At 62.7% G+C, this 11,596-nt stretch overlaps 1 protein-coding gene across 1 annotated transcript; it reads right to left on the reverse strand.

Moving 5' to 3' along the window:
• Positions 1–123: 123 nt before the first annotated feature.
• On the reverse strand, positions 124–7,712 carry AIFM3 (apoptosis inducing factor mitochondria associated 3). Its single transcript, XM_061169107.1, is given in 19 exon segments — positions 124–253; positions 255–604; positions 813–833; positions 1,463–1,562; positions 2,005–2,080; positions 2,336–2,434; positions 3,625–3,769; positions 3,874–3,950; positions 4,525–4,588; positions 4,666–4,737; positions 4,829–4,944; positions 5,030–5,160; positions 5,244–5,335; positions 5,700–5,786; positions 6,129–6,241; positions 6,316–6,706; positions 6,797–6,906; positions 7,128–7,237; positions 7,405–7,712. Coding segments are annotated over 19 exon segments (2,592 nt in total).
• Positions 7,713–11,596: the final 3,884 nt, after the last annotated feature.

Consider the following 11,596-nt stretch of genomic DNA (forward strand, 5'->3'; position numbering starts at 1 on the left):
TTTGCATGTGCTGTCCCCTCTAACTGGAGTGCCCTTCCTTCAAAATCCAGATCCAAGACATTGGTCTGAGGGGCCTTCCCTAACCCCGGGGGCAGCAAAGGGGTTCCTCCCTCCTCTGGGCACTCACAGACCAAACTTCCTTGGTGTGACACTGAGCGTTCTGTGGTCTGTGGTCGTGCCTGTCTCATCATCTTTCTCCCTCATGAGAGTTTGCCCAATTACAGTGGAAGTCACACAGATCTGCAAATGTGTGTTTTAATTTTAAGATAATGTCTAATATGTTGCAGGGTCCTACAGGGGACCAGTCCCAGAGGAAGAAGAGGCAGGGTCTGTCCCGCCTCCACTGCCAGCCATCAGTGGCACTGGACGTCTTGGGGGCTGAGCATCTCCTGGAGGCCGCTGAGGCCTCTCGGGAGGTGAGCCAGGCAGCCGAAGGCAAGCACTGAGAGGGCTCAGGTTCTGCCCTGGGGGCTCCTGGGGAACTGGAGGTTGGCACCTGCCCCCCAGGCTTGGCCTCTGTCCCTGACGCCCCAAAATGCCTGCCCGAGTCCGCTGCGTGCAAGCTCAGGATCCTTTCCCTGTGAGCCAGGACATGTCGCCAGTCCTGCAGGAATGAGGGAGGAGGAGTGAGGGCAGAAGGGAGCAGGTTCCCCTCTGGGCACCAAGAGCAGCTGGCCCTTGAAGACAGCAGGGAGCTGTGCGAGGCCCTGGTGCCCAGCAGGGATGTGCACTTGGGCAGAGGGGGGAGACCACCAGGCGCAGGCTCTGGGCTGAGGTGGGAAAGGCTCGGAAGAAGGAGAGAACACACGTACTTGCTGTGCAGCACAAACAGCCTTTGCGAAGGCAAGAGGGAGAGACAGAGAAGGCTGGGGAGAGAGTGTGTCATTCCTGTCCCCCCTTGGTTCTCCGTTTCCAGTCTGAGGCCCCCCCCCGTCCTGTGGCCTCCAGGCTTTCCTCAGCCTTTGGTGGTGGTGGGGGGGGGGGTTCTGTAGGCCAGTGAGTCCACAGGGTGACTCCCAGTGGCACCATGCCAGGATGAGGGTAATGGCTGGTGTCCGGTGTCGTTCAGACCCCGAACAACACCCCACGACTCTGTCAGGGCGTCCCCAGGGGCAACACTAGCTGCATTTCCCCATGGTTGTGTTCAACCATGTGCAGTGGGGTGTCCCAGGCTCAGTGACTGCCCAAGCAGTGGGTCTTAACCCTTCCCTGCAGCACTGGTTCTGCCCTGGACACGGCCTCTTTCCCTTCTACCCACCAAGAGCACAAATAACCAGCCCTCTCCCAAACCACAACCCTTGCCCCACACCACACCATAGCCCTGGGAGCCTCAGGCTGATTGATGGGGGGGGGGGCGGGGTGGGGGGGGAGAACACTGGAGGGCTGTGGGGGCAGCTAGAGCCAGCACCTCGGGGGACTTCTCCCCCCTCCCCAAGGCACCCAGTGCCCACACTCACTCCACCTCCCGCTTCCGGATGGTGCGGCCGGAGGCCAGCACCTCCGCCACCTTAGACACGATGGGATCGTAGTTCATGCTGGCCACGGAGATCACCTCGTCGCCTCTGCAGGGAGAGGTGGCCGAGCCTGAGGACTGCCCAGCAGCAGGACTGCCCTGTCCTTGGAGACCCGAGTCCAGCTGGGGCCCAGGGAGGCTCTCGCTCAGGAATGTCCTGAGCGCCCAGCACGGCTTCTGCTCCTGCAGGACCCCATAGAGGCTCCAGCCTTCCTGCCCAGTGGGGTTCAGGGCTGGAACCTGTCCTGAGATCCCCACTCTCTACCTGTGTCACTTTCCTCGGTGTAAAAGTAGGGTGTCAACACCCGCCTCCAAGAGCTGTCCCCACCTCCTCCCCTTTCCTGACCGGCCCCTGCCTAGCTGCCCCCCGTGCCACTCGGCCCACCATCCAGGGAAGCCCCCTCCTCCGGAGCAGAGCTTCTCCGGGACGAGCCCCCTTCCGGACTGAGTACCCGGTGCTTCGCGCCCCCGCCCCACCCCGTTGCTCTCACTTAGTGTAAAAAGCCACGAACTTCAGCTCGTCCAGATCCCCCTGGATAATGACGTCGTCGAAGCCTTCTCCGTACCCTGCGGGCCGGGAGGAGGGGACTGGGCTTCACGGGGTCCGCGCCCAGTGCCCTTCCAACTCTGCCCTGGACCCCAGGCCCCGCCCCCGCGGTCCTTTTAGGGGGTCCTGGCCCCGTCCGCAGGGAGTTCTCTGCTTCCACCTGCAGCCGTCAGGGCCCCGCCCCCTGGATGCTTCTAGCCCCGCCCCGACATCCAAGCCCCGCCTCCGCACTCTGCCACACCTGGGCCCTGCCCTTGTCCGGGGCCCCTTGTTACCCGCGTAGCGCAGGCTCTTGCTGAACATGGCGGTCCACAGGTAGGGTACCGTGCTGATCTCCGCCTCCTGCGCCAGCATGTTCTGGGCCGCCACGCGCCCTGCGGGTCCCAGGGTCGTGAGAGCCCCGCCCCGAGCCCTCACCACCCCTCCACTGCCTGCCCCGGCTCTCTGGGGATGCCTGACAGGTGGGGCTATTCCCCCCCACCCCAGAGGTAAATCACTGCCCAACCCACTGTCCACCGCTGCTTGCAGATAATGGGTGCAGAGAAGGACACCAGGCCCAAAACTGGCCACTAAGATGAAGTGCCTGGACTGGGTCTGGAAGGGCTTGGCTTCCCGGGACCGTTTCAGATGTAACACAGACAACTAACCGGACAGGTCAGGTCAGAGGAGGGAGGCGGGCGAATGGGGCACCAGTGTCCAGGGAAGCAGGGATGACAGCCTCACTCAGAGCCCAAGACAGAATAGGGTGGGTGGCTCCCCAGTTTGGACAAGGCCCCTCTGAACCCCTGTATTTGGATGTCTGTGACAGTCCTTGGACCCTCCCAGTTAAACCTTAATTATACTCAGCTGATGAGTAGCTTTTGGTTCCTTCAAACCTAGCACCAACTTTAGACCTTGGACCCGAACAGAAATTGGTACCAGGAGTGGGGTTTCAGGCACAGATGCTCAGATGACGTGAAGGCCGAGGGAAGGGAGGAGGGTGCAGGGGGTCTGGCCGTCCTCCCTCCGAGGCAGCTAACTGGCTGTACCTGCAGCTGAGGGGCCCAGACCAGGTGTGCACAGTGACCGCCCAAGGGGAGGGGGAAGGTTGTTCCTCAGAGAGCACAGCAGGTCCCCACTGAGCCCAGGTTTCCAGGCCCAGACGGCCACCTCCCAGGGGCCTGCACGAGGCAGCTGGGTTCACAGAGCCAGTCAAGTGGCTCAAAGGGGAGAGTGGGGAGCTGGCCTGGGTTCTACTAAACCCCTCTCTCCCTCCCTGGGTGACTGCACAGGTTGGTGAGGAATTCTGCAGAACATGTGTCTCTGAGGACAAAAGGAAAGGAGAGGCTGGCTGGTGGAGGGACCAGCGAGGTGGGGCGCTGTGGCTGGTGAAATGGGATGTCAAGAGGGCACTGGACAGAGGTCTGAGATGGGAGGTCTCTGTGAGCCGCCTTGACCACCTGCATGGGGCTGGCTGGACAGGCCGCCACAGAGCCTTGAATGGCTGACCCAGTGAGCAGGACCCAAGGCCAGCAACTGAGGGGGTGGGCCTGGGGAAGGCTGAGACCCTGGGACAGCCTCCCACCCCAAGCTGCCGTGGGGCTGGCAATACCCTGGGCGTGAGCCATCTGCCAGTGTGGGATGTTCACTTTCCGATTGTTCCTCCAGGCCAGGGGGAAGGTCACAGCGTCGCCAGCTGCAAACACTCCCGGGACATTGGTCTGCATCATCTGTGGGGAGGGAACCGGGGCTCGTAGGTAGGACTGGCGCCCTGAGCGGGACCTCCCACCACCCCCGGCCCGGCACACTGCCCGCCCTCCCCACCCAGCCCCACCTTGTTGACAGGGATGAAGCCTCGGGAATCCAGACCTATGCCGCTCTGCCTCAGGAAGCCCGTGGCGGGCACTGCACCTGGCAGGACAGGGGCCACTGTGTCCACTCCCCGGCCCCTCCCTCCTCCTGCCTCACTGCTCTGCACCACCACGCCCTTCACTCCCACAGTCCAGCCCAGACTGATCACCCAGCAGGTGGCACACCCTGTGCCTTCATGTGCCTTCTCCTCTGCTTGGAGCCCCACAGACCTTGGGGCTTCCCATCAGGCCTCAGGTATCGTCTCCTCTGAGAAGCTCTCCACGAAGCCCCTGGTGGGGGTTGGCATGCCGAGCCTCCCCAGCCCATGCTGCCACCTCCCAGCTTTGTCCCTCCCTGGACTGGCACCTCAGCTGGAGCAGGGACCAATTAGAGGCTTTTCTGTGTCCTGCGGCTGTGCAGGGTTACTGGACAGGGGTCACTGGGAGCGTCCTCCATGCCGGGCCAGGCTAAGCTGGTACCATCACCCCCCAACAACCCTGCCAAGGGGGTACGGTTGGGGTCCCCATTTTATAGAAGTGCAAACAGGCTGGGGGAGGAGAAGGGACTGGCCCAAGTTCACCGTCGAGCGTGCGCGGGTGACTATGCTCACTGCCACCGCCTGCCCCCCACTCACCAATGCCCACCACGCAGACGTCAGCCCGCAAGACCTTGCTGCTCTTCAGCACGACCTCCTTCAGCTGCGGAGAGTGGGAGTGAGCAGCTCCCGGGCACAGGGAAGGGGACAGAAAGCGGCGGGGGGTGGAGAAGTGCCCACCTTTCCCTCCTGGGCCCGCAGCTCCGACACCTCCGTCTGCATGTAGAACTTGACCCGGTTGCTCTCAAACATCTGCCAGGTGGATGGGTGGGTGGGCAGGGGTGAGAGCCAGGTGGGGGCAGGGCGGGTGCCCGGGGCGGTGGGTTCTGAGTGGGGGGCTCACCTTCATGAGGGCGCGACCGACGCGCTCCCCCAGGAACCTCCTGAAGGGCGTCTCCTCCAGCTCCACCACGGACACTGAGTGGGCCTTCTCAGTCAGGTAGGCGGCCACCTCCATCCCTGGGGCCAGGCAGGGAGGGCTGGCACCCTGCACTTCCCAGGGCCATCGCTGCCCTGGGCCCAGCCTGCACCCCCAGCTGCTCACCCAGGAAGCCGGCTCCCACGACCACAGCGTTGCAGCCCCGGGCCAGCCTCACCACGCGGTTGGCGTCCTCGGGCGTCCGGATGGTGAACACATTCTCCACGTCTTTGCCTTTGCAGCTCAGGGTCTTAGGGCTGAGACACGGCAAGAGTCGGGGAGGGGATCCTGGCACCCCGAGCCCTCCGAATACCGGCAGGGGCGTGGGGACCCCTCCCACCTGCTCCCGGGTGCCAGCAGCAGCTTGCTGTACTCCAGCTTGAAGCCATCCTTGAACACGGCCTTCTTGTTCCTCACGTCCACCGTGACCACCTGTGACCCCGCCGGGCAGAGCGAGGCCTCCGGGTCCTGCCCCACGCCCAGCGCCCACGAGGCCCTCTGCGAGGCTCTGCCACCTGGATGAACCTTCCTCCCTTTCCTGGCAACCCCTCCTGACCCTTTAAGTTTCAGGCACCACCTCCCCCTCAAAGTCCTCCTAATGCTCCCAAGTCCCAGCCCTGAGCAGACGGTCCGTGGCCCCTCACACTGGGGCCCATGACCCCCCAGGCCTGGAACACCCCTGGTGCCTGGGCAGCGGGGCCGGGAGGGCAGAGCACACCCATACTTCCAGCGGCCTCACGCCCTTCACGGTGCCCATGAAGCCTTCCCCAGGCCTGTTCCCCAGCATTGTCCGTACCTGGGCCTCAGTGAGCACCTCGATGCCATGGGCTCGGAAGAACTCCTTGGGCCTCAGGGCCAGCTGCTCCGGCTGTGCATCCAGAGACTGCAGGAGATGCCGGCTTGAGACAGGACCCTGCACCCCCAGGCTCCCACCCCTCTGCAGGCCCGGCCCCACCTGGACAGTGACCAGGTGGCCACTGACCCATTTTATAACCGAGGACCAGGGCCTCGGGGTCTTGGGGGCTGGCAGCCTCGGTCACACAGGAGCTACAGGACAGAGCTCAACAAACCAGATCTTTCAGGGGCACTGCAGATGGGCCTGGCACGAACAGAGAGGGCAGCTGGCCAGACCCCCAAGGGGCGGCAAGCAAGGGTCCCAGTGGACCTAACTGTGCCCAGTGGGACATGGGTCTGGCCCTGCCTGGCCCCGCTCACGCTCACCCACCTTGCTAAGCTTGGGCCGGTCGTAGGGAAGGTGCCGGTCCAGGGTGCACAGGACGATCCTGTCTGAGAAGCCCTCCTGCCGCAGCGTCTCTGCGCACACCAGGCCAGCTGCGCCTGAGCGGAGGGGACAGTGGGTCAGGAGCCCCCTCTACCCCACCCCACCCTGCCCCTCACAACCCACCACCAACCTGCGCCCACGATGAGCACGTTGGTGCTGCTGCTGTGGCCCGCGCTTGGAGAGATGCACGTGGCCATCACCTTGGTCCTTCGCTGTAGCTGCAGGGCCTGGGGGTGGCCAGTGAGTGGGGGGCAGCTGGAAGCTGGGGTCATTGCCAGGCTCCCTGTGCCCATCCCAGCAGGCCAGGTCCTGCTGCTCCAGTGCCACCTCATCCCCACCACACAGCCCTTCACTCTGCTCCCCTGCCACACCCGCTAGGCTCCCTCCCACCACAGGGCCTTTGCACATGCTGTTTTCTGGGCCCAGAGGCCCTTCTCACCTCTCTCTTTTGCCTGAGCCCCAAGCCCCCCCCTCACCTGCTTGCTGGCCCGGACGTACACCTTCTCCTTCTCAATCTTCACCTGCAAGGGCTGTGTTGCTCAGGGCTGGGCTTTGGGGTGCTCCAGCCCCTGCACCCCCAGGCTCCCACCCCATTGCATGCCTGGCCCCACCTGGAACTTGTGCAGACTGTCCAGGCCAGGGAAGTCCTCCAGGTCTCCGGTGCTGATGTTGAAGCAGGCGCCATGCCAGGGGCAGCGCACCCGTCCACGGGACAGCACTCCTGGGAGGGGGCAGTGCTGGGCTGGGCCACCAGCAAGAGCTCCTCTCCAAGGACCCATGTATCCAGCACCACTGGCCCTTCCCCACAGCCCAGGACACCCCACTAATAGACGGGGGCCTGGGGCCCAGTGGAGCAGGGGCTGAGCATCCCTTGTGATGGGGGAGCCACCAAGCCCCTGTTGGGGAGGTCCCGCCCCGCCCCCGTGGGCACCGACAGCTCACCTTTCACCAGGGGCGCACCGTAGTGTGGACACTTGTGACCCAGGGCATGGAACTCCCCGTTGTCTTTCACCAGCAACACCTTCCCCCAGCCCAGCTCCACTTCCCGAATCCTGGGAGGGGAGGGGCTGCCCTCAGAGGTCAGAGGTTGGAGAGCAGCCCCAGACCAGCAGGAGCCACAGAGGCGGTGGCCCCAATGGAGCCGGTCATGGGTCCCTTCCAGGCCTCCCAGCTGTCCTCCCACCTCGGCCTCCCACCCCCTCCCAGGCCCAGCACCCACTGGCCGTTCTCCAGGTCCTTGATGTGGCAGACAGCAGCCTCCACGCAGTCCTGGGCGCCGGGGTAGGGGTGGGGGGCGGGCAGGCGTTCCTCTGCATGGAAGTGGCAGGCCGTGCCGTTGCCCTGGTAGGCCCGGGGGCTGCCCTTCCCGCTGGCGGACAGCTCCTCCTTGCCCCGGTCCTTCTCGGGCAGCACCACCTCGATCTTGAGCTCCACTGCGGGCGGGCGGGGGGGGGAGCGGTGAGCCCCCAGCCCGGCCCACCCAATGAGCTCTGAGTGCCGGTTTTCCCCGGGCCTCCAGAAAGCCATCTGCACCACCAGCAAAAGGCAGAGCCAGGGCGCGGGGGGTGGGGGGTGAGGGGGGCCCTGGGCGAGCCTAAATTGATTTCTGCGTGTTTTCTTTTCCCCTAACAGAATTAGTGAGGGGGCACAACAAAGCTCATTCAACCCTGAAGCTGCCCTTTCTCCAGGAATCCACGTGGAGGTGAGAACTCAGTGCTGGAGCCTTGCTGACCTTGAGGGTGTGGCACCCATGGAGGACTGCGTCATCCCTGAGGACTCAGGGGCACGTTTGGGGCCTGAGAAACAGCGCGTCCAAAGCAGGACGCAGCCCAGTTCATGGCCTGTGAATCTGGGTAACGGGGGAATCGAGGGTTCCAGAGATTTGAAATTTTTTCAAAATTAAAAAAAAAAAAGTGTATGCACCATAATTTCAACTTTAGATAGCTGCTTTCTCCAGTTTGAGAACCCTTCATTATTTGCCAGGCGCTGGGTGCAGGGGCCTTGGGGGTGAACCCCAACTGGGTGGTGCATGCAGAGGGCACAGCGCCGCCCCCACCAGTGGGGCCTCCTCTGGGGGTAGTTAGTGAGATTATCATTTTCTTCTTTATACTTCGCTGCATTTTCCAAATTCCCTACCATGTGCCTGGGGTATTTTTCTAATTAGAAGGGAACAATAAACAGAATTTTTAGCAGTGATAATCCGGCCTCCCGGGCTGCTGCTGCAGGGAGCGAGCTGAGCGTGGAAGCTGAGCCCAGGGCACAGCGTGGGCCAGGGCCGAGGCCTGGGCAGGAGGCCCCCTCCTAACTCCCGAGGCCCCTGAGCCTCCAGGCCCCTCCCCCTCAGACCTGACCCTCCAGAAACAAAGAACCTGGCTCACACCTCCGGGCCTTAGCCCCTGCAGTTCCCTTGGCCTGGGCTGCTGTCCTGCCCTTCCCAGCTGGGAAGCTGGGCAGCTCACGCCTGCCCATCCTCTCCCCCCGCCTGGTCTGGCCCCTCATCCTTCCTGTCCCAGCCCCCCACCCCCACCCCGCCACCTCCCCTAAGGCTCAGGCACGCAAGGGACAGGGCTGAAGGTGGCTCCCTGATTCCAGCTGGGCAGGAAGGGCCCACGAACACATCACGCTGAGGCTGTTGTGTCAGGTGGGGGGTTATGGGTGGGGTGGGTTTTTTCCTTCATTTTCCACACTTTATGTAATGGTGTTAGAATGTTTTCAGAAGAATTAGAGAGACAGCTCACAGGAGCAGCCTGGCAGGGTCCCAGAGGACAGCCAAGCCAGGCTGTTTTTATCCTCTACGTCCTTCCAGAAGGCCCCGAGGCGCTCGCTGGTGTAGTCTAACGGGGGAAGACCGTCAGGTCAGGAGCCTCAGGAGCTGTGGTGGATCCCTTAGCCCCTTTTGGCAGACGCCTTCATTATAAAATGGAGAGAACAGTGCCTACCTCTTCTGGGACAGTGGATACTGAAGGAAATAATAAATTTAACTCAGAGTACATGCTCAATAGGTGAAGTTGGGTAGCTGTGTTTTATTGGTTAACTCCGAGCCTCCTGGCTGCCATGACAAAGAGGGAAAGCCTTTAGGTAGCACTAGTGGCCTAATAAAAGGCAGGCGACCAGATGCCAAGAGACCTGCACTACCTCCTAGTTCTGAGCTTACAAAGGACTGGCCTGGAACACTTCCTGAGGAACATGGGGCCCCTGGAGCACAGGGCACACAGAGGGGGCTCAGGAAGACTGTTCTAACATGCTCTGAGCCACAGGAGCCAGTGAGGTGGAAAGTGAGGAGTTTGCAGAAGACTCTTCTGCTCGTTCTGGTCTCCCTGTGGCCCCTCCTGACCCTCACTGAACTCTCATGGCCAGAACGCTCTCACTCCCACACCCTGAAATTCCCCAAGCCTCACCCCAGACCTGCCACCATGGGCACCGGGGGCCCAAGCTCCTGCCCTCCTGCCACAGCCCACAGGAAGCCCAGCCCCCCAGAGAGGGGATAACACCCTGTAAGTGCCTCCTACGTGCCGGGCCCGTGCCAAGCACACTAGCCCGCACAGGGGCACAACTATGAGTCCCATTTCACACATGAGAACACAGAGGCTCAGAGAGGTGAAGTCACCTGCCCAAGGCCAAATAGCCAGGAACAGGCAGGGCTGGATTTGGGCTCAAGAGCTCAAATTCTTAGCACTGCCCCTGGTGTGGTAAGAGTGACCAGCCCTATACCAGGGGTCCTGGGGCCGGGGGTCCTGGAGCTAGGGGTCTGAGGCAGACCAGCCCTTTGGGGTCCTTTAAAGGAACCTACAGGTGGCATCTTCTGCCAGGGCCTCCTGTCAGCTCTGCAGTCCTACAGGAGCCTGATATGGGGCAGCCAGCATCCTCCTGCCTGCTTCTGACGGGAGAGAGCTGGGGTCAAGACAAGGGACATCATTTGCCTGAGGGCTGGGTGTCCGCAGCATGGGAGTCGTGGGGCAGGCGCAGGTGGGTCCCTCTGCCTGGCAGGGCATCGCGGGTCTCCTCTTGCCCGCAAGTTCTCCCTCAGACCCAGGAAAAGGAGAAAAGGCTCATGGGCTCCAAGGTAATGCAGCTGATGGGTATCAGGTAAGGGGAGCTGGGGCGAGCTGGCCGGCGATCCCTGGGTGCACTACAGAGGCCTCTCTCAGCCTTGGTTTCTTCATCTGGGTCAGGCCTGCACACCCCTGCCTTCCGGGTGTTGTGAGGAGGGAAGAGGGAAAGTGGGGGCTGGAGGGAGAGCCGGCACACAAGGGTCTCAGTGGAGAGCAGACCTAGGCGTCCCCCAGCACCCTGCCCGCCCCCCAGCCCTGGGCTGGGACTGCTTGGGCCAGGCAGGCTGGGGATTTCCTCTACAAATGGGGAAGTGTGTCCAGAGAGGCCCAGGAGGCAGCCCAAGGTCACACGGGGTCAGAAGAGGTGAAAAGGGCTAGGACATGTCTACTCCACCTCATAGCAATTTTGAGAGGTCAGGCTTATTTTTTAGGGGGAGGAGGTGAGGCTCAGAGGGGTAACTTGCATGTCCTGGGTCATGCAGTGGCTGAGGGTGTCCCCAGAGCCCCCTTCCCCAGCGCTGAGGGAGATACTCCTCTCCCCGACCCAGCAGCAGGAGGAACCCTCCCTTCCCCTTTCCGAGAAAGATTCCACTGTTATTCCCACCACCAGCACCCTAAGCCCCAAATAAAGAGGGCTCCAGCCCCCCCACTCCTGCCCACAGCATTAACATTAGGCTGCAGCCCAGCCTGACCTACTTCGGAGACAGGGGGAGGGGCAGGAGGAAGGTGGCAGGAAGAGGGAGGGAGGGAGCGAGTGACGGAGGGAGGGGGAAGGGAGAGGGTGAGAAGAGAGGAGGTACCTGGCTTGGGCTTGGAGAAGCAGCCACCCATGGTGAGTGGCCCGCAGATGGGTGGGGGGCAGGCACACAGGCGGCTGGCTGTGGGAGGCCTAGGGTGCCCCCTGGGGGGCTGGACCCCCCGAGGCCCTTAGAGATGCTGGAGCTGCCATCCCAGCTGGAGCTGCCTGCGGGGAGACAGGAGCCTCTATGGGGACCAGGGCTTTGATGAGGGCTGTGGGTAGAGACACAGAGAGACAGAGAGGGGGGCTTCTCAAAGAGGCTGCGTTGGAGCTGGGAACCCTCATGCATATGGGAGCCGGGTCCCAGAGGAATGGCACCTGGCACCATGGACGGCACCTCCCTTCCAGGCCCCCAGGCTCAGCACCCTCACTCTCCTCCCCCTTTGCCTGGGCCCCTCTGCCCTAACCTCAGCCACCTTTTAGGCCCAGGAAATGCTCCCCGATTTCTGCTGCCCCCTCAAAATCCTGCAGCCTGGAGCCCTGGGACCCTCCATTCTCCAGGGAGGCCACCATGCCTGGGGTCAAACCCAGGTTACCTTGGCAGACCAGAGCCTTCTTGG

The sequence above is a fragment of the Eubalaena glacialis genome, chromosome 15, assembly GCF_028564815.1.
Source record: "Eubalaena glacialis isolate mEubGla1 chromosome 15, mEubGla1.1.hap2.+ XY, whole genome shotgun sequence".
Lineage (NCBI taxonomy): Eukaryota > Metazoa > Chordata > Mammalia > Artiodactyla > Balaenidae > Eubalaena > Eubalaena glacialis.